The sequence below is a fragment of the Chelonia mydas genome, chromosome 16, assembly GCF_015237465.2.
Source record: "Chelonia mydas isolate rCheMyd1 chromosome 16, rCheMyd1.pri.v2, whole genome shotgun sequence".
NCBI lineage: Eukaryota > Metazoa > Chordata > Testudines > Cheloniidae > Chelonia > Chelonia mydas.
The window spans coordinates 21,023,294-21,042,348 of record NC_057857.1 but is presented as its reverse complement, the minus strand read 5'-3'; the positions used below and the strand labels follow the sequence as shown (position 1 = coordinate 21,042,348).

Below are 19,055 nucleotides of genomic sequence, written 5' to 3'. Positions count from 1 at the left end.
CACACTGGGCCAAATTCAGGTCTGATTAACAGCAGTGGAGTTCTACCTGCTAACCTCAGGTCTCGCTGGGGAAGGCGTATCTTGGTCTCTTGCTCCATTGCCCTTGCCCAGTTTTGTGTGCATGCGTGTACACACACCACCCTTGGCATCAGTCCTGATTGCCACTAAGAATGCTAAAGAAGAATCACTAAGTCAAGCAATCCCACTCACCTACCCACCGAAAAGAAACGTAAAAGCAAAGCCATGCTGCAGCCACACTTCGGCTAACAACACACTTGCCTTGTTCTCTCACTAATGACACTGTGGAGGAGGGCAGAGTCTCGCCCCTTGCAGACAATGGGCACGCAGAGCTGGGCACAAACTGATTGTCACTGTGATGACTTTTTGTAGAAAAAAAAGTGACGTTTTCCAAAATAAAGTCAGTTTTTGCAAAACACTTTTCACTGCGAAAATGGCACATTTCTGCAGCCATGACCACCCTCATTCTCTTCCCAGGCAAGACCCCAAGGGTGCCCAATAAGAAGCTGTGAGTGTTTGTAGAGCGTGCATGCACATTGACATTGCCTCCTGCTTCCCTACACAGCACCCTAAGGGTCCTGCTTCTGCTCATTTCGATTCCCCACCCCCTGATGGGTTGGTGTCCCGGGGCAGCCCCCCAGCTGAGAGTGAGAACTCCCAGCAGCTACTGAGGGCATCTGCAACCTATAGGGCTCTGTGAACAGCTGTCTTTCGCCACTAGAAGACAGGACAATGCAAAACAGCCTGAGTGCTAGGATGGTACATCCCACACCTACAGCAGTACCATGTCTGCAACAGCAGAAAAGCAGGTGGAGGGAAATGAGGGTTGTAGGGATACTGACCAGTAAGAATTGATGATTTTACAGAAGGCCAGCTCACAGCACATTTTCAGGTTGCTCTGATGTTCAGGAAGGTCCGAGGATGAGCACTTACTGGGGTCCACCTCGCAATTTTCATCTGATTCGTACAGAGCTTTGATGAACTCCCCTACAAAACAGACAGACAGAGATGGTCTTTGGTGGCAAGGTAGATATGCATTCCACAAGCCCCAGCGTATAAGGGGTTAACCCAGACCCTTGCCTGTCACGTGGGACTATAAGGCAAGAGAAGATACCTAGGGGGAAGGGTGAGGCCTTTCTCCTCCCAGCTGGCTAAGAGCCTGCAAGGGGTCTGGGGATTTGGACCCACTGTTCTGGGTGGCTTATTTTTGTCTGGAATCCTTTGTTTATGGATCAATGCAGGAACACCTGGAGGAAAGGGACTGAAACCCTGGCTGGTGAGTGTTATTCTCTTCCCCTGGCTGGCAGTTCTAGTGATGTGTCCAGAGGCAGTTATATTGAAATTCTGCCGTAATGCTGCTTTGCCAAAACACAACTTTCCTAGGGTGCTACTGGCCTGAATTTGCCCCAGGATGGTGCCAGTTTGGACAGATCACTCCCGTAGCAGACAGAGTCCACACATGCCAGGGCGATTTGTGAGGTCAGGACTTGCATCGTGTCATTATGATCTCAGCTGACAGTGTCCCGATGCTGGAGATTGTGCCGGTGACATGTCACGACACGGTCACGGGCCACAGGAGAAATGGGCAGTCAAAGGGGGAGATCCCAGAAGGAATTTACTGGTTGGTTGATTTGGAGCTAAACCACCAGGCAGTGTCACCTCAAGGTCATTCTCCTTGATCCCCTTCACTCCCATTTGCCAGTTGATCATTCATTACACTCCCTGTGTTACACGTTATGGGCCTGACTCACCCCTCCCTCACACTTGCACCACCATTTCTACCTGTGCACAGTGGGCAGAACTATCGCCATTCGGACTGGGGAGTGTTTTACCCCACCCTCACCAACTTCTACACAGGAGAAGCTGACCGACCAAGGCAGTGGGAGAGTCAGACCCAGGACAGGCTCCAAGGGAAGAGGTGGAGACACAGTGGAGGGACATTAATGGGGATACAGGCAGGATTTAGCTGTCTCTCTGCATCTCCGGGAGGTGCAGGACCAGGCTGCGAACCTGGACAGAACAAAGCTCCCTGGGAAGGTGTCCGGTTGGGCTGGATATCACAGGAGAACAACCTTCCCCAGCAGGCTGGGCTGCTTCAGGTTCTGCTCCCAGGCAGTGCAGATGGGTTTGCAAAAAGAATCTGTTTGAGTTCTGGGAAGAGGTTCAGTTTCCCTTTTCATCCTGATCCGTTTGCCCATCAACAATTACTGACCACGGGCCCTTCCTTGGCCAGTTCCCTTCTGTATTTCCCCCCTTCTATTGCCCGAAACAGGTTTTAGTGATTTACCAGACAGCCTGTCCAATGTATTTTCCACTCAGCCGGCCAGCTTTTGGAACCTCTCTGTTTGCTCCAGGTGATGCCTGCTGTGTTTATCCTGCCCCATTCCTTCCTATGCTTAAAGCAGGCAATATGCACTATTGTGTTACCCTGCCACACAAAGATGAATTGTTTCCTTCATAAAATATCTACCGACAATTCGCGCCCCAAACAGTGAACAACTGCTGCAGCCTTCCCCTGCACCAGCCTGGAGCAGTGGGAATATTTGCGATCTAGCCCTGGAAATTCTAGCCCTTCATTAATCTTCTGACTTCTTAGCATTTTCAAAGGCAATCTGCTTACAGACTTACCTTCAGCCAGAAATCATTAGAAAGTAGAAACAAATAATATCCCTTTTTTAAAACTCTCCTGAGGTCTGCTGGTTTGACTGAATTTGCCTGATAACCCCAGATCTCCATCCCTACTATTTTTAATCTGGTACTTCCGCTTTTAGGCATTAACAATCACCTCCCTTCTAATGTTACATAACCCTCTTGCCAGGATCTTGCTATGAATTTAGTATGAATGAGAAGGAAATTAATAGCTAGATAAACAGCAATAATGTATGAATGTGCATCAGATCAGACAATGGATCCAGCAAGCCCTCTATTGTGTCTCTGGCTGAGTCTAGTAGATTATGCTTCAGAGGAAAGCAATTCAGTCCCCACCCTTCCCCCAACAGCACCTGACCATTGTGCAGTGCTGCCCATGTGGGACTTCTCCCTGACCTTCCAAAGTTGATCAGCTTTTGCCCTGAAGCAGAAGCTATAATTATCTTGATTTGTGGCAGTACAGCTGGTTGTTTGGGTCATAAAGTTATCCAGCCCTTTTTAAAACCAGCATGAAGGGTTTCTGACAATGTGGAATGCAACAGTCATCACTCAAATTTGTGAGCTCTCATCAGATCCATTAGTGATTAGGGAAAATCACACTGTGATCACTGATTTGCTCTTCAGGCGGAAGGAACCAATAAGGCCTGTGTGACGCTGCGAATGCATGTATGGGGAGCCGGGATGCTATGGCAGAAGACCTGGTGCATAACATAATTTAAAGTATTAATTTGCTTTCTCCTCTGGAAGTAGATTAAAGAGCTACAATTAGATAACTCAGCAGTGACCTCAAGGAGGCCCCACAGAGCTGTAAAGTATGGCCCTCTGCAGTCACTTCGGGGCAGCCCACACAGACTACATGCTCCAGCATGTGATGCTCCATCTGGATCCAAGTGGCCTGACTGCATTGCATGCTGGGATTTGTAGTCCCACAGGCTGCACCCCCACACTAATCTGCAATCTGCTCCATTTTATGCAATATACACACGGACCATAAGCTCCTGACGAAGTGCCAGAGCAGCCCTCTGCTGGGTAAAGTTACGACGCCCCTGATAGAACTGAAGGCAGGTAGTGCTGAGTTAATGTTCCTTCCATAATGGAGAACACAAGGGACTGCAGAGATTAAGGCATTTCGTGGGGTAGATCCAACCACCCCACCGCTGCTCCTGCCTGCACATACCTAAGGCATCCTGTAAGTACTTCTGCCCCACCAGCTTCAGGTACTCCTCGATGGCTTTCGTGGCCAGCGTGTTCTCTCGGAAAATGAGGTGCTCATTTTCACCACAGCGGTCAACTTCAGACATCATCAGGTCGGTCAAGAAATCCTGAAAAGGAAAGTCCATTGTGGGTTATCACTTACGACACGTGCGTCATTTAGCAGAGAACACACCGATCCCCCTTCTCCACGGGGCTATCACATTCACAGGGGGCCAGTGCATTGTAGGTGTTGCGGTCCATGAAATCCCCTAGCTTCTCCTGCATGTATCAGTCACTTCTTTACCAACCCTGCCCCTTTTCTGGCTCCCCTGCAACTCCTAACGATGGAGACAAGTAGTACAATACATCTCTGAAGAGTTGCTACGTAGCCATCTGGAGAATAAGCCATTCTAGCCCTTATGCAGCTTCAACACTACCACCACCACCGTCTTCACTGAGGGCCTGCTTTTTAAAGGGCTCTCAACCCGGCCGCCTGTTCTTTTGGGCACAATTTTGTCCACCCTGTTAACTGCAGCTACATTTAGACATCTAACTACAGTGCCAGCAAAACAGCCATTTGCTGTGCCCCCAGATAATAGCTGAAAATCAAGCCCATAATATGCACCAGGATACTTCAATGTCATATTTACTCTAGTGTTCAGGCAAGTAAACAGTACTGCCACATTCCCGCTGATGGACTCATTTCCAGTTTGATGTACATGGAATCCAACTGCTCGTTAATCTTCGTGCTGCACAGCCATGTGCCTGGTGAGTGGGGGCAAAACACGCTGCCAGCCATGCCCTCTGCATTAGTGAAGGCTGACCTTGACTTGCCAAGTCTAATAGCACTTCCACACTCCAGAGAGCACCACTGTGTTTGCTGGAATGAAGGGGTTAACAGGGGAAGGCGGGAGGCTCACCTGATTCCCCATGTGCCCAGCTGAAAAGCCACTGGTATTCAGTTGGCAGGAGCTGTGAATGCAGGTTAAATATTGCACAGTTTTAAATGCTAAGAACACCTGCGCATGCTGTTATCTGCATTGCTAATAACATGTTTCCTCTGGAATTCTGTTTAAGCCCCCAGGACTGCTCTTGGTACTGAAAGGTGTCCTGCCCCTTCCCAGCGCTTTGACATTCATTTGGAGGGCAGAAGGGAAATCAGTTGCCAGATACTGTGTGAATTACCCACATTAAACCTTTGACTGTTGCCTCGTGCAGGAGAGAAAGAGAGACAGAAATGCTGACAAGTAAATTTACTTATACAGCTGAAGACATTTTTTTAAACCGCCTTCCACTAAAACAAAATCTCGTGCTTGGTGGTAACTTCACAGAGATAATGAAATTCTCCTTCCTTCAGCTTCCATAAGTATCCGTAAAACACACAACCCGTTGGCTGGGGCATGAATTGTAGAATGCAGTGCCCATCTCCAAGCCTCGTTATGGCATTCCCCAAATAAATACTGCGCAGTCAGTAGGCCAGCAAGGTACATGCATAGCTTGGAAGAACCTCATGGTTTTTCATGTCCATGAATCTGCCCCACCCGGCTATCATAGGCACAGCAGAACGACGTCAAGAAAGGCAAATGAGCCCGGGCCGCAATGTTTTCTCCCCTTCGACAAAGTAACGACTCATTCACCTTCCCCTTTTACAGAAACCAAACACTGCAGACAGATATGCTGGGGTATCACATGATTAAACTAATAAGCAGCACATTCCAGGAAGACCTCCAGTCTTGAGTCTCAAGATTTCCAAAGAGATGGGATCTGAATAGATTTTCTTCACTTTGGGGACCCATGAAATCCAATCAAGCCCTAACACCAGCCATCTGACTCCAAGACCAAGGCAGCATTGGTATTGGGAGAAGGGTGGTCCCTGGGAATCAGTTTTCCATTAGCGAGAAGGAGGTGTTTCTGATTATCTGAGTGTGCAGAGTGTAACACTTGATACTCCAAGTCTCAGGCCAGATAATCTGACTGGGGTCTCAGAATCCATCTCTGGAGAGTTTGGAGGTTTGGTCTGATCCCATCCCCGCATATTTTCCAGTAAGACATCACTGACATCCAGACAGGCGAGGAAGGACCTACCCTTCAAGATAATTAAGTAATATAGTGATGCCAGATTGACAGCCTTGGAGCCTGTCATCCTCCATCCACCCAAAGGACACTCACAGGCATAACAGAACAAGCTTCCCCCGTCCGCTTTCCTGCCAAATGTGCCTCACCCAAGGCCTGCGGGGGAGACAGTCATTCAGGTTCCACTCCCTGGCCGTGGCTCCCCAGGTTGCCTTCAAGGGGGGCAGTTAGTTCTAGTCCTGGAAGAGTTTATTTTGGATGTAGACACCTGTCCACGAGGAGCTGAATTAAGACACATCAACTCATCTCACGTAGGCCAAATGGGGATAAATTTCAGTCACTTTCCAATCTGTGTTGAATTTGAACTGGTGACTGTGACAAAGTTCCTGCTCTACCTTGGTGGGTCTTGCGCTTATTGGCGGATTTGCTCGCCTTGAAGCTTCACGGCAGCCCTCAGCTTGGCCGTTTTTCTGAACCCACAGTCGAGGTCGACTCCTCCTGTGTCTGACCAGGAGTTGGGAGGATTTGGGGGGAACCCGGGCCCACCCTCTACTCCGGGTTCCAGCCCAGGGCCCTGTGGAATGCAGCTGTCTAGAGCGACTCCTGGAACAGCTGTGTGACAGCTACAACTCCCTGGGCTACTTCCCCATGGCCTCCTCCCAACCCCTTCTTTATCCTCACCATAGGACCTTCCTCCTGGTGTCTGAAAATGCTTGTACACCTCAGTCCTCCAACAGTCCGCGTTCTCACTCTCAGCTCCTAGTGCCTCTTGCTCCCAGCTCCTCACACGCACACCATAAACTGAAGTGAGCTCCTTTTTAAAACCCAGGTGCCCTGATTAGCCTGCCTTAATTGATTCTAGCAGCTTCTTGATTGGCTGCAGGTGTTCTAATCAGCCTGTCTTAATTGTCTCCAGAAGGTTCCTGATTGTTCTGGAACCTTTCCTGTTACCTTACCCAGGGAAAAGGGACCTACTGAGCCTGGGGCTAATATATCTGCCTTCTATTACTCTCCTATAGACCCGGATCCCAATAGGATTACTCTCCTATAGCCATCTGGCCCGACTCTGTCACATGACCTACAAGCGAAGGGACTATTAAAGTGATACACTGCCCATTCCAGCCCCAAGCGACTTCATTCTTTACCAACACTGTATTGTCATGTCTCTTTCATGAAAAAAAAGAAAAATCCAGACTGCTCACAGTACATGCTGCACTAAAAACAAACAAACAACAACAAAAAAACGGAAGAAAGATTGATAGGGACTGTGAAGCACTGCGAGGTCCGATTCCTCAGCAAAGACTGACAGCCGTAGTGCAGCTCACTGACATGACTGATGGCCACTGCTTTGCTCTCCCCTTGTTAGGAAGATTAGACATATTTACAGTTACTCCATCCTTCCAAACACCTTGTCCAAAGGCAAGGCTCACGTGCCAACCGTGATCAATAGGAGCAGCAATTCTGATCAGCACGTAAGGCCAATACTACTGCTAGTCCTGACTGCATCTCATGGATTAGTCTAACTGTCTTTAGTGATGCCTGTGAACAGAAGTAAATGCCAGTCTTCCATTGTATGTGAGATGCAGAGTCAGTGCCCCACAAGAGAAAAACACTGAATCCAGGGGTCCGCATAGCTCCAGCTGGGACAGTACCGTATCGTCCGAATGCCTATGCGGCCTGCCCTGCATTAAAGCAATAATATGAGCAGCTACAATAATAATAATACTCCTTTGCATCTTCTAGGTGCTTGGCAGGTATCTCTTCAATTCCTGCAACTGCTGACTCCTTTTAAAAATGAACGAACATTTCACTGAAATAAAAACAAAAGCCCAGCAGGACATAAACACACAACAGGGTGCATGAAGAGAACATGTGGCGCTGAATCATATCCCAGTCTCGGTGCAGCTGTGTAGGCTATGAGCCATGCAGGTATAGAATCAATGTTCTGGTATGGCCATTCATCACGTAGATTCCCCGTCCCTCCCTGCTACCCATTCTGTCAGAAGGCTTTCAGATCCCATTCCGCTAAGTAATGCATTGACACAGGCACTTGATACGTTCCATTTACTTTTCCCTAACATTTCAGTAGAGGCATCAACATGATTCAAACATACAGTCTTTGGAGTATGAATCTGCAGCTGCGCTTGTTGAATTACAGGGCAGGCTGACACAGCTCTAGTGCCAGAATGGGAAAGATCTTAGCAACATTGGCAGTTTAATTTATGAATGTGGGTGTAATCAACTGAGGCTCCTAACCACTTCCCTTTCTGGGAAAGTCTGTTAGGATTTGATACGGATGCAACCAAGTGGGCTCTACAGAAACTCTGGAGACTGACAGAAATCAACAGAGAATGAGAGCCTTCCTTTAGAATGTTGAAACCATCCTGGAGAATGTAACAAAGAACAACGTCCCTGCCAGATAATTCTATAGGTGGGTTTAAAACTCCCGTAGGACTTTCCTATAAAGGTTACAGAGAGGCATCACCAGGCACATGTAATGGGAAAGCAAAGTCATCAGGGCAAGTTGAAGGGCAGTCTGTAATGGGGAGGGCTTCATTGTACACACAGGGGCATGCACGGCTGCTGCACAGCTGTGCCCAAGGACCCTGGCCAATTTCACAGCCAGCTGGATGGCAACAGCAGGCCACAGGTGACTTCCACAGGCCTTGTGTTCACAGGGCTGGGACCGACGCGCCAGCAGAGCCTTCCCTGCATAGGAGCCTCGATAATAAAAGACAAGCTTTTAAAAAAAAAAGTCATTCGGATTATTTCTCTAGACAGACAATCTCTCACCTTGTGGGCCCAGTAAGCTCCATAATTCTCTGGCCACCAAGCAGGCGTGAATTTCCCTCCCCTCGCTGTTCTCTCTGCCTTCTTCCCCTTTTATCAGAGGAGCTGGAAAGTAACTTTAAACCCCCTGCTCAGATCCCTTTAGCTGCTGTCTGTGTAACTTTATCACCTTTATCTTCCTGGGTTTCTCCCTGTGTATGTTTCAATTCCAAGCAGCAGCACAGACTGACACAAGGTGCTGATTCTTAATTAGCAGCCGCTGACCTTGGCTTTGCCTGATTCTCTTTCCTGTCACTTTCCCAACATACTAATTATCTCAGGACCATGGAGTTTTAGAGCTTCTCTTAGCCAAGTGTTTGCATTTTGTGGTTTTTTTTTTTTTTTGTCAGTTGAGGACTTGGTTGGGAGCTGGAACAACTCCTGGCCGCAGGGCAGCGAGACCCAAACCCAGGCTGAGCTCGGAGTTTTGATACAAAAGCAAAACTTGGGCCAGGGTGCTGAGATATATGGACCGAAGGGCTGGCCAGAAATCAAGTGAATTTTGGTGGCTTCAGCCCAGTTATAGGGCTCCTCAGAATCTACAACTTAATGCAAAACTCTGGGTGTGAGTGACCCAACATAAAGCAAGCTGAGAAGAGATCCCCATGTGTAACGATGCTGGTTCTGGCAGGACCCAACTGAGAGTGTCATTTCAGGATAAATTGCTTCAAGCAGGGGAGTTATAGCCCAAGGTTGGGGTTTTTCCACCTCTAAGGCAAACCAAACCAGCCAGTCAGAGAGGACTTTGGTTTTACCCCACTGGCTAACCACAAGTCACACAAGCAATTCCCTTAGGCACTCCAGTTTCCCAGTATCACCACCAGTGCCACTCATTATGGAGACAAATGGTTGTGAAAACCAATACCCCAGTAAAGAAAAAAGGTTCTCTCGAACACAAAGGACCAAGCCCCAGACCCAGATCAATATACAAATCAGATCTTACCCACAAATCACGCTGTTGCCAACCCTTTAGAATCTAAAATCTAAAGGTTTATTCATAAAAGGAAAAAGATATAGATGAGAGCTAGAATTGGTTAAATGGAATCAATGAAATACAGGAATGGCAAAGTTCTTGGTTCAGGCTTGTAGCAGTGATGGAATAAACTGCAGGTTCAAATCAAGTCTCTGGAGAACATCCACAGCTGGGATGGGTCATCAGTCCTTTGTTCAAAGCTTCAGTGCATGAAAGTCCCCCCAGAGGGAAGAAGCAGGATTGAAGACAAGATGGAGGAGCTGCAGCAGCTTTTTATAGTCTCTTGCCATGTGGTCTTTCTTTCTTTGTTCCAAAGACAAGCTGCCCATCCCATGGCTGGGAAAAACCTCAGAGTTCTGTCCATAGGCAGGTCCCTGCATACCTTGCTGAGTCACAAGGCATGTCTGCCTTCTCTCAATGAGTCGATTGTACAGCTGATGGTCTTTAATGGGCCAACAAGCAGGCTAGGCAGAGCCGACACCAACTTCTCTGGGGTGTTACCCAGAAGCAGAGCATAAGTTTGAAATACAGACAGTATAGATCCAGTATTCATAACTTCAACTACAAAAAGGATACACGCATATAGACAGCATAATCATAACCAGTAAACCCTAACCTTGTCTTAGACACCTTATTTGGCCCCCTTTATGCAAGATTTGGTGCCACTACAGGACCTTGGTTGCAACCATGTTCTATATGGTCCCAGTTCAAGTCAATAACGTGACACCCTGACATGCCTGCTCTGGTCATAATTACACCCTGCCCTCCAGCAGCTTGGCCCGGTACAGAGACAGGAGAAGTCAAAGTCCTTGAGTATGGCAACTACATTTTAAGTCAGGAGTTCAGGCAGTGACAGTGGGGAGCTGAATGGGGAATCCTGACATTGTTATTTAACAGCTAAGCCACACCCCTGCAGCCGTGGGACTAAAACACAGAACCTTATGTTCCCAGGCACAGTCTTCTAACCATTCACGTGCCTCTGCCTGGCCTAGTTTGGGCTAGAAAATGCCCTGAGAAAGGGCTGTTTGGAGAATCTCACAGCAGCTGGTTTCTAGCTGTCTAGCTCAACTCCGAGGACTGAGAAGGCCCCAAACGTTTGCATTACCATCACAGACAAACCTCCAGAACAGAACACCCCGAACTTTGGATCTGGATCCCAGCTTCCCAGCTAGGGCATGTCACTGGGTCCGTTATCCTGGTACCCTGCCATTGTACTTGCAGTGTTGTTGGCCAGAACTCAGCTCTTCCCCATACAAAGGGGCAGATCAGTGCTGGGTTACATAACCAGAATGTCTTCTTTACACACAACGGAACGCCTGCAGAACTCCTCCCGGGGCCTCACTCACCCACCGAAAAGAGGCTGAATCAAATGCAATAACTAAAGCCAATAAAGCTCCGTGGTTCTGAGCCGCAGAGATCAGCAGGGGGTTGTTTTTAGTTTGAGCCCCTGGCTATGGAAGAAAATAGCATTTGTTATTTAATTCCGTCAGTGTCCAGAGGGGTAGTAGAAGGGCTCTACTGAGGTTCTCCAGACCTCCTTAAGTGTTTGTTTAATGGTATTTGCTTCAGATTGGACACAGACAAACCTGTACAAGCCCAGTCGCTTCACAAACCTTGATATGATAAAGAACAAAGATCCAGCAGAATAAATCCAGGGTCTGACAGCAGCGCTGCAAGACTGGTTACCAGGAAAACCGTTTAGACAAACCAAGCCTGGCCTACCTATCCCCAAGTGCCGTGCGCGCTGTCCTAATAATGACTCCGACAGTCCTTCCAAAACAGATCTCTGAAGAAAACACACACAGCAGTTAAACAACAAGGAGTCCGGTGGCACCTTAAAGACTAACAGATTTATTTGGGCCTAAGCTTCATAAAGAAGTGGGTTTTTTACCCACATAAGAAGTGGGTTTTTTACCCACGAAAGCTTATGCCCAGGGGGTAGTTGTTGTTTTTGTGGATACAGACTAACACGACTACCCCCGATACAGGAGTTAAACTGGCTTAGTGGCAATTAGAAACTCTGGGTTCCTTCTCCCTTTGACCGCCTTAATGGGCTTCCACAAGTGCTTCGCTAAGGAGAGAAGAGGCTGGCTCCACTTCTCCAGGATTGTGACATGCTTTGGGATGTCAGGAAAAATCCCTTCTGGTGCTGCAGGCTTCAGTTCACGGGGAAGGATCTTGCTACCTACCTTCCAGACTGCCTCCCTGAGCCTTCTCCTGGCTACCTGCACACTCTCACAACCACCACTAGCCTGACTGAAGTCAGCAGCTGGCTCAGCTGTTGCTGCAGTGGCCCCGGACTGTGGAATGCACAAAGCCACCAACCATGCCTGCATTTCTGTACCCTTCTCATGGTCCTCATTCTGCCTCTTGAAAGGCTTATCCTAGGCAAGTGGACTTCACTGGAGTCACACAGGGTTTCCCTACTTATCCCCCCAAAAGCCTTGCCTGGTGAATTTCAAACATGACCTCCCTGGCCCCATCTGCCTCAGTCCAGGCCTGTTTAAAAAAAAAAAAGGCCATAACTTCTTTTTGAAGGTTAGTAAATACATTCTCCGCCCCACCTCAGGCTCAGTGCATTGTGTTAACTGCTGGAAATGGCCCACCTTGATTATCACTACAAAAGGTTTTCTTCTCCCTCCCCCCCCCCCCCGCCTTCCTGCTGGTAATAGCTCATCTTAAGTGATCACTCTCCTTACAGTGTGTATGATAACACCCATTTTTTCATGGTCTGTGTGTATATAAATCTCCTCACTGTATTTTCCACTTTACACATCCGATGAAGTGAGCTGTAGCTCATGAAAGCTTATGCTCAAATAAATTGGTTAGTCTCTAAGGTGCCACTTGTACTCCTTTTCTGTTTGCGAATACAGACTAACACGGCTGCTACTCTGAAACCTGCCATGCAGAGTGTTTCAACAGATACAGCTGTCTGACATTCAGTCCCATGGCTGTTTTACCCTTCCATAGGGCTCACCCAAAAGCTTAGTCAGGGCAGGGAGACCAGTGGGGGGAAGGGGAATGGGGGGAAGGGGACTGGGAAATTACATGTAAAGCACAGTGAGATCTTCTCGGGAGAGAGGCACCAGCAGCCCTAGGTTGTACAATGCTGTTCCCCTGCAGGTAGCCATGTGGTTTTGTAGTGTGGTTCACCAGGATGGGATGCAAGGAGCCGCTTCCCAGGGAAAGAGCCTGAGAGAGTACATGAGACAGGAGATAGAGCGGAGCGAGCGGCCTGGCGAGACCTTGTGACAGTGGATTTGTGACAGCATGTGGGCCCTATGTTCTAACCTAGGCATGAGAGTCGGGTTCCACCTGCCACAGGCGGGAGGCTGCGAACCCCAAAATAAAACTCTGGTCATAAATAACAAGCAAGTCTACAGACAAATGCAGCACACACCTCTGTAGCTTTGGAACAGCGGTTCTAACCCGCGGGCCGCATGCAGCCACCTTAGCACACAGCTGCAGCCCAGCTCAGCTGCATGCTAAAGGCCAGCCCGCATGCTGGCACGGAGGGATCTGGGTTGCCCTGCAGCCCAGCATGGTGGGGGCGGGGCTGCCAGCCGGCCCCACGTTATGAGGACTGGGGCACAGCAGTGGTTCGGGATGGGCAAGCAGCCGGCCAGCCCCGCACAGAGAGGGTCTGGGCTGCCACTGCCCTGCCACCCAGCCCCTTCAGCCCAGGTAACACATTGTGGTAAGTTGAGAACCACTGCTTTAGAACATTGGTCAGAAAGAGTTCACAATGTCTTGTTTTATCTGAACCAGTTTGCTGGCCCTAATTTCAAAGAGCTGCTGCCCATTGTCCCCCCTCTTCCTCCCAATGCCTGTGTCTCCACCCCCCTGGACTGGGGCAGAGAGGGGGCAATATGATCTATCTGGAAATCCAAACTCAAGAGGCCAGTTGCTCCTTGATAACAGACAGGCTGGGCCCACAGGTCCCATTACATGTAACAGAGCCAGCAGCTAACTATCGTCCCTGAACTTTGGAGAACTGATTGAAAAGTCCACCGTGTAAAAAAAAACCAACACACCTCAGAAAAGCAACCCTTCATCACGTATGTCAATAGGCATGAGAAAGCATATTAATTACTAAGCTCAAACAAAGACACACAAAATAATGGGAAGAAAAAGCTTCTTCACTAGAGACTAACCAGGAGAGGAGCAGGCAGCTAATTCACTCCTTCACTCAATCAATAATTCTGACATTCTTTGCCTCCAGGTTGTCTTTCTGCACCACAATGGTTATGCTTAAACCTGCCTCTGCCCTGGAGAATGTAAAAAGTATTAAGAGACAAGCCCATCCTGCATTAGCTGTGTTTCAAGTATTGGACTGAGCGCCGTGACAGACAGCTCGTAATTTTAATCAACAGATCTGCCAATGTCAAACTTGAATAAAACTCTGTAATTAAAATCACTCGAGAAAAGAAACAAAACAAACAAACCGACCAATGCCCCACCCACACTGCAAAGGGTCAGGAAGCCTTTCCATATGATTTAATAAGCCTGGATACATGCTCTCCCACATGCCTTTGTGGCCCCCTACCCCCTCGTCCCCCCGCACCCCCCATGCATGGATGCTCTTCCCTCCAACCTGTGCTGACAGGTGTACTCCTGCCTGCATGGATCGGTAAGGTGCCAGTCCTCTGGAAAAGTCCCAGTAGGATTTAATAGGGATGAAACCAATAGGGTTCTATAGACATTTCTCTGAAAGTCTATAGATGTTAACAGGGAATAAGACCATTTCTAAATGGTTCTGGAGCCAGTCTATAGAATTCTGTAGCGGAGTGTCAGTCCCTACTCAATTCCGTGGGCTGTTTCCATAAGGAACAGCCCATATCTGAGCTCCGACATGTCTGTGTGTAGATATACATCCTTCTGTGCTTCCTGGGGCACGTTTCCATGTCTGCTGCAACCCTCTGGACGTAAACACACAGCCAGCCGGCACTTTGCCGTAAGGAAAGCACAAGGAGACAAAAGGGAAGTTTCTTTGGGAGAGGCAATGAGCGAAAGAGTAAAAAGCAGCAACGTTTCCTAGCAAGGAAAGGCCTTTCCAGAGGCATAACAGGCAGAAAAGGTTTGGGACGACAAGTCCTACTCAGATTGTACTTGGAGCATTTTATAACCTTGCCAACCTGGGGAATGTTTACACAAGATCTAACCTGCACCTTTAAGGGATACATTCACAACTGGACATGCAAGGGGTTTATTTAGCTAGCAATGTTAATGAGAGCTGCAGAGCTATGCCCCACACACCTGCTGCTCTGAAATGCACTCCCTTTTGTGCTGGAGTTTACTGTAGCGAATATCATCACTGACTGTTGGGCAGATTGATTTTGAAATGACAAGGTTCCGCACATCACAAGCCTGATTAATAGGACTGACTTAACCTTAAGAGGATTGAACTGATAAAGGTAATAAGATTACTAATTATCCCAAAGACTGGCCCCAGAGTCTGGCTATACTCTTTGTGGGGGGCAGAGGAGGGTGGGTCAGGAGTTGTGCTAAGGATTGGCGGGGCTGGATTGCATGTGTACTAATGAGAGAGACAAGGCAGGGGAGGTAATATCTTTTATTGGACCCAGTGCTGTTGGTGAGAGAGACAAGCCTTCGAGTTTACATGGAGCTCCTTGTCAGGTCTGGGAAAGGGACCTATGTATGTATACTCCAATCAGAAGTCCCTGAACTTCAGTGTTTTAGAAGCAGGATAACAAGATGCTCTTTGATTACAGATGCCTGTTTGGGAAACAACTGTGCCATGGAAGAACTGCCTGAAAAAACCCAACCACCATCAACACAGTATTGCACAAATAAAAAATACATCAAAAATAAGAAGTTACAAAAGGCAAATGGCAGATTTTGCGGTGGGGGGAGGGTGTGTAGTTGCATCTGTGGAATCAGTGCCAGCCCCTCCACAGGGAAATGCCCGTGGCTGGACATTGGCATGCTCACTATTACCAGGTGTGAAGACAACGCACCACCTATCTGGTTAGGGCCCCTCACATTCTCTTACCCTGTGTTTCTCCAGGACCGGTCCGTGGACCTGCGCTGGTCCCTGAAATCTCCCTGTAACAGTTTAGGAAGGCAGCAAGCTGGTCCCTGGTATCCAAAAGGTTGAGTAACACTGCAACCCCCCGTCATTCATTGTTCAAGGAATACACTTGCTGTCAGGGTACATTTTCAAATTAAACAGTGTGGAGTCCAGCACTTCTGAGCAAAGTACTGTGTCTCCTGACATTCATGATCACACATACAAAATTGGATTTGTGTGCAGTGGAAGAAGCAGAGTTTGGAGGAGGAAAACATATTCCTGTTCAGTTCTAGGCTTACACTACACAACAGCAAAACAGTTGATTTTTAAAACATATTGGCAGCTCAATGAACGTCCCTTAAATACATTTTAAAACACCATGTAAACTAAAGCAGCCAGCTGAGACCGTAAACTATAAAACATGTACAAGACAAAGGCCGACGGAGATGTTCTGGCAGCAGCTGGGCTCTCAAGCAATGAACAGCCCTGAGAACACAATTAAGTGGAATGTAAATTTTTCTCGCAGCACAACATGGAGCCAGTAATACCTTGTTAAAGCTCCATATATGCAAGAGCCATGAAATAATGGCCTGTGTTGTGCCAGTGGCCTACCTGAGGCCAGTGACTCCCCCGACTGTGCCAGAGACTGTCCCTCAAGTGACAGTCCTGGGAAAACAGACAAGGAAAACGCACAGAGGTAGAAACGTTCCAACATCAACATCTCGGAAGGGACATACCCTGGCCTGCAATGCTACAGAGCACTAGCAGAGGAAAGAACGCTGCTCCTGACGTGTCTTTTGGGGGGCTAGATAACCGCCAAAACCAGAACCTCACCTATGAAGCCCTTCATATATTGGAACTGGGGGGAAGGCGGCAGGCCCATGATTTTGGTTCCATGTTTCATTCCAAGCTGATAGGGGCTAATTTTCCAGCTTCTGTTTCAATGTGGCCAGTGTCTTGTGAAATGATGGTGGCTATCTCATAAGAACAGCTGATCTCTTAAGAGTTCTGCTGTCTTGGCCAATGCTCATGAGATTTTGGTGCTTTTGATTCAGCCTCACAACCCAACCCTGAGCCTTAGTCTAAATCTAATATGGATCCAGATCCTCAGACTGTCTCTGGTCTCATTCCTACCGGTAGATTGAATTTGTGAGGTAAACACCTGTTTCTCCTACCCCACACCATCAAGGCCCACGTTGAATGAACAGTGGACTTCCCCAGGGATCTGTACTTGCTCCAATGCTCCTTAACACATACCCAGCTGACCTAACTCCGACCTTGGCAACAAAGTTTGTATATGCTGATGATCTCTGCCTGGCAATAGCTATGAGGAGCTGGAGACCTGCCTGACTGTGACACCTTTGCCAAGTACTTTTCAAAGTGTCAACTTACCTATACAAATTAAAGACAGTGTCATCCATCTTGCCAACTGGTTAGCTCATTGAGAGCGGCACGTCGTTCTGAGCAACCAGCCAATCGTTTTTGAACTGCACCCTACTTATTTTGGGATAAAGCTTGACAGCTCTCTGTCCTTTCAACAACACATTGAGAAGACGAGCCACAATCTAGCTGAGAGTCGCACTCCTCTGAAGGTTTGCCAGCAATTTACTGGATGCTAGTGCTGCAACCCTATGGACATCTATCAATGCCTTAATTTTTCCACAAAAAGAAAAGGAGGACTTGTGGCACCTTAGAGACTAATCAATTTATTTGAGCATAAGCTTTCGTGAGCTACAGCTCACTTCATCGGATGCACACAGTGGAAAATACAGTGGGGAGATTTTATATACACAGAGAACCCGAAACAATGGGTGTTACCATACACACTGCAACGAGAGTGATCAGGTAAAGTGAGCTATTACCAGCAGGAGAGCGGGGGGAGGGAAGGGAACGGACCTTTTGTAGTGATAATCAAGGTGGGCCATTTCCGGCAGTTGACAAGAATACGTGAGGAACGGGGGGTTGGGGGGTGGAATAGTTTTACTTTGTGTAATGACCCATCCACTCCCAGTCTTTATTCAAGCCTAAGTCAATTGTATCCAGTTTGCAAATCAATTCCAATTCAGCAGTCTCTCGTTGGAGTCTGTTTTTGAAGTTTTTTTGTTGAAGAATTGCCACTTTTAGGTCTGTAATCGAGTGACCAAAGAGACTGAAGTTTTCTCCAACTGGTTTTTGAATGTTATAATTCTTGACGTCTGATTTGTGTCCATTGATTCTTTTACGTAGAGACTGTCCAGTCTGGCCAATGTACATGGCAGAGGGGCATTGCTGTCACATGATGGCATATATCACATTGGTAGATGTGCAAGTGAACGAGCCTCTGATAGTGTGGCTGATGTGATTAGGCCCTATGATGGTGTCCCCTGAATAGATATGTGGACACAGTTGGCAATGGGCTTTGTTGCAAGGATAGGTTCCTAGGTTAGTGTTTCTGTTGTGTGGTGTGGGGTTGCTGGTGAGTATTTGCTTCAGGTTGGGGGGCTGTCTCAAAGCAAGGACTGGCCTGTCTCCCAAGATCTGTGAGAGTGATGGGTCGTCCTTCAGGATAGGTTGTACATCCTTGATGATCCACTGGCTGATTACCGTGCGGCAGAATGGGGCTCCAGTCGCCATTGTGGCAAGTTGGACTCAGCGATCAGCTCTGCCCTTCACATCCTCACTGGCGTGATCTGGACAACTCCAGTCTCCAATCTTCCAGTCCTGGCTGTCATTGGTCCCCTGGTGATTAGGCATGAAGGCAGGGTCCTGGCTGCATTACTGTGCACAGCCAACGATCATGACAGCGTACTTCACAATTTCATCTCAAAGCCACGTCAACAATGCCAGCGAAAGTCAAGATATCCCTTTTCTGAAATAGCTGACCCTGTCAGACAGCACGTCAGACACAGTCTTTCTAAGGAACAGCAGCAGCAGGTGATGTGGGACTAAATTTTGGATCGATGGCTCATTTCTTTGCAGATAGACAAAGCAGATCTAGGTCCCTTAGTCTCTCCAGCTCAGTTCCCATGTGCCCCTCTGAACAACCACATTCACCAAAAGATCCTTCCTTGTTACAACAGGGTACGTTGGGTTTCAATTTACATCTTCACTGTTGGGGTTTCTTGAGCGCCTTGCCCTGCCCTGTGGAACTCAAGAACAAAGAGCGTGCCATCTGGTCACGGACTGCCCTCTTTCTCCTCAGGATGGTGGATGGAGGTGCTGACATCTCCAGATGATGTGGCCATCATAGAGTGGCTTCATCACTGACTCAGCATCAAATTCATTGTTTGTGCTGTCAGAAGCCATGCG

At 48.0% G+C, this 19,055-nt stretch overlaps 1 protein-coding gene across 35 annotated transcripts in view; it reads right to left on the bottom strand.

The window, feature by feature from the left end:
* Positions 1-19,055, bottom strand: part of LOC102934027 (DAB2 interacting protein) — a 435,191-nt gene that overhangs the window by 36,568 nt on the left and 379,568 nt on the right. For all 35 annotated transcript variants that reach the window (XR_006286127.1, XM_043530251.1, XM_043530243.1 and 32 more), the window contains 2 exons: positions 3,845-3,989; positions 861-1,005 (listed from right to left, as the gene is read on the bottom strand). Coding sequence is in view for 34 of the 35 variants with exons in the window: in XM_043530251.1 (XP_043386186.1) it covers positions 861-1,005; positions 3,845-3,989 (290 nt within the window). In the remaining variant the exon portion in view is untranslated. The remainder of the gene's footprint in view (positions 1-860; positions 1,006-3,844; positions 3,990-19,055) is intronic.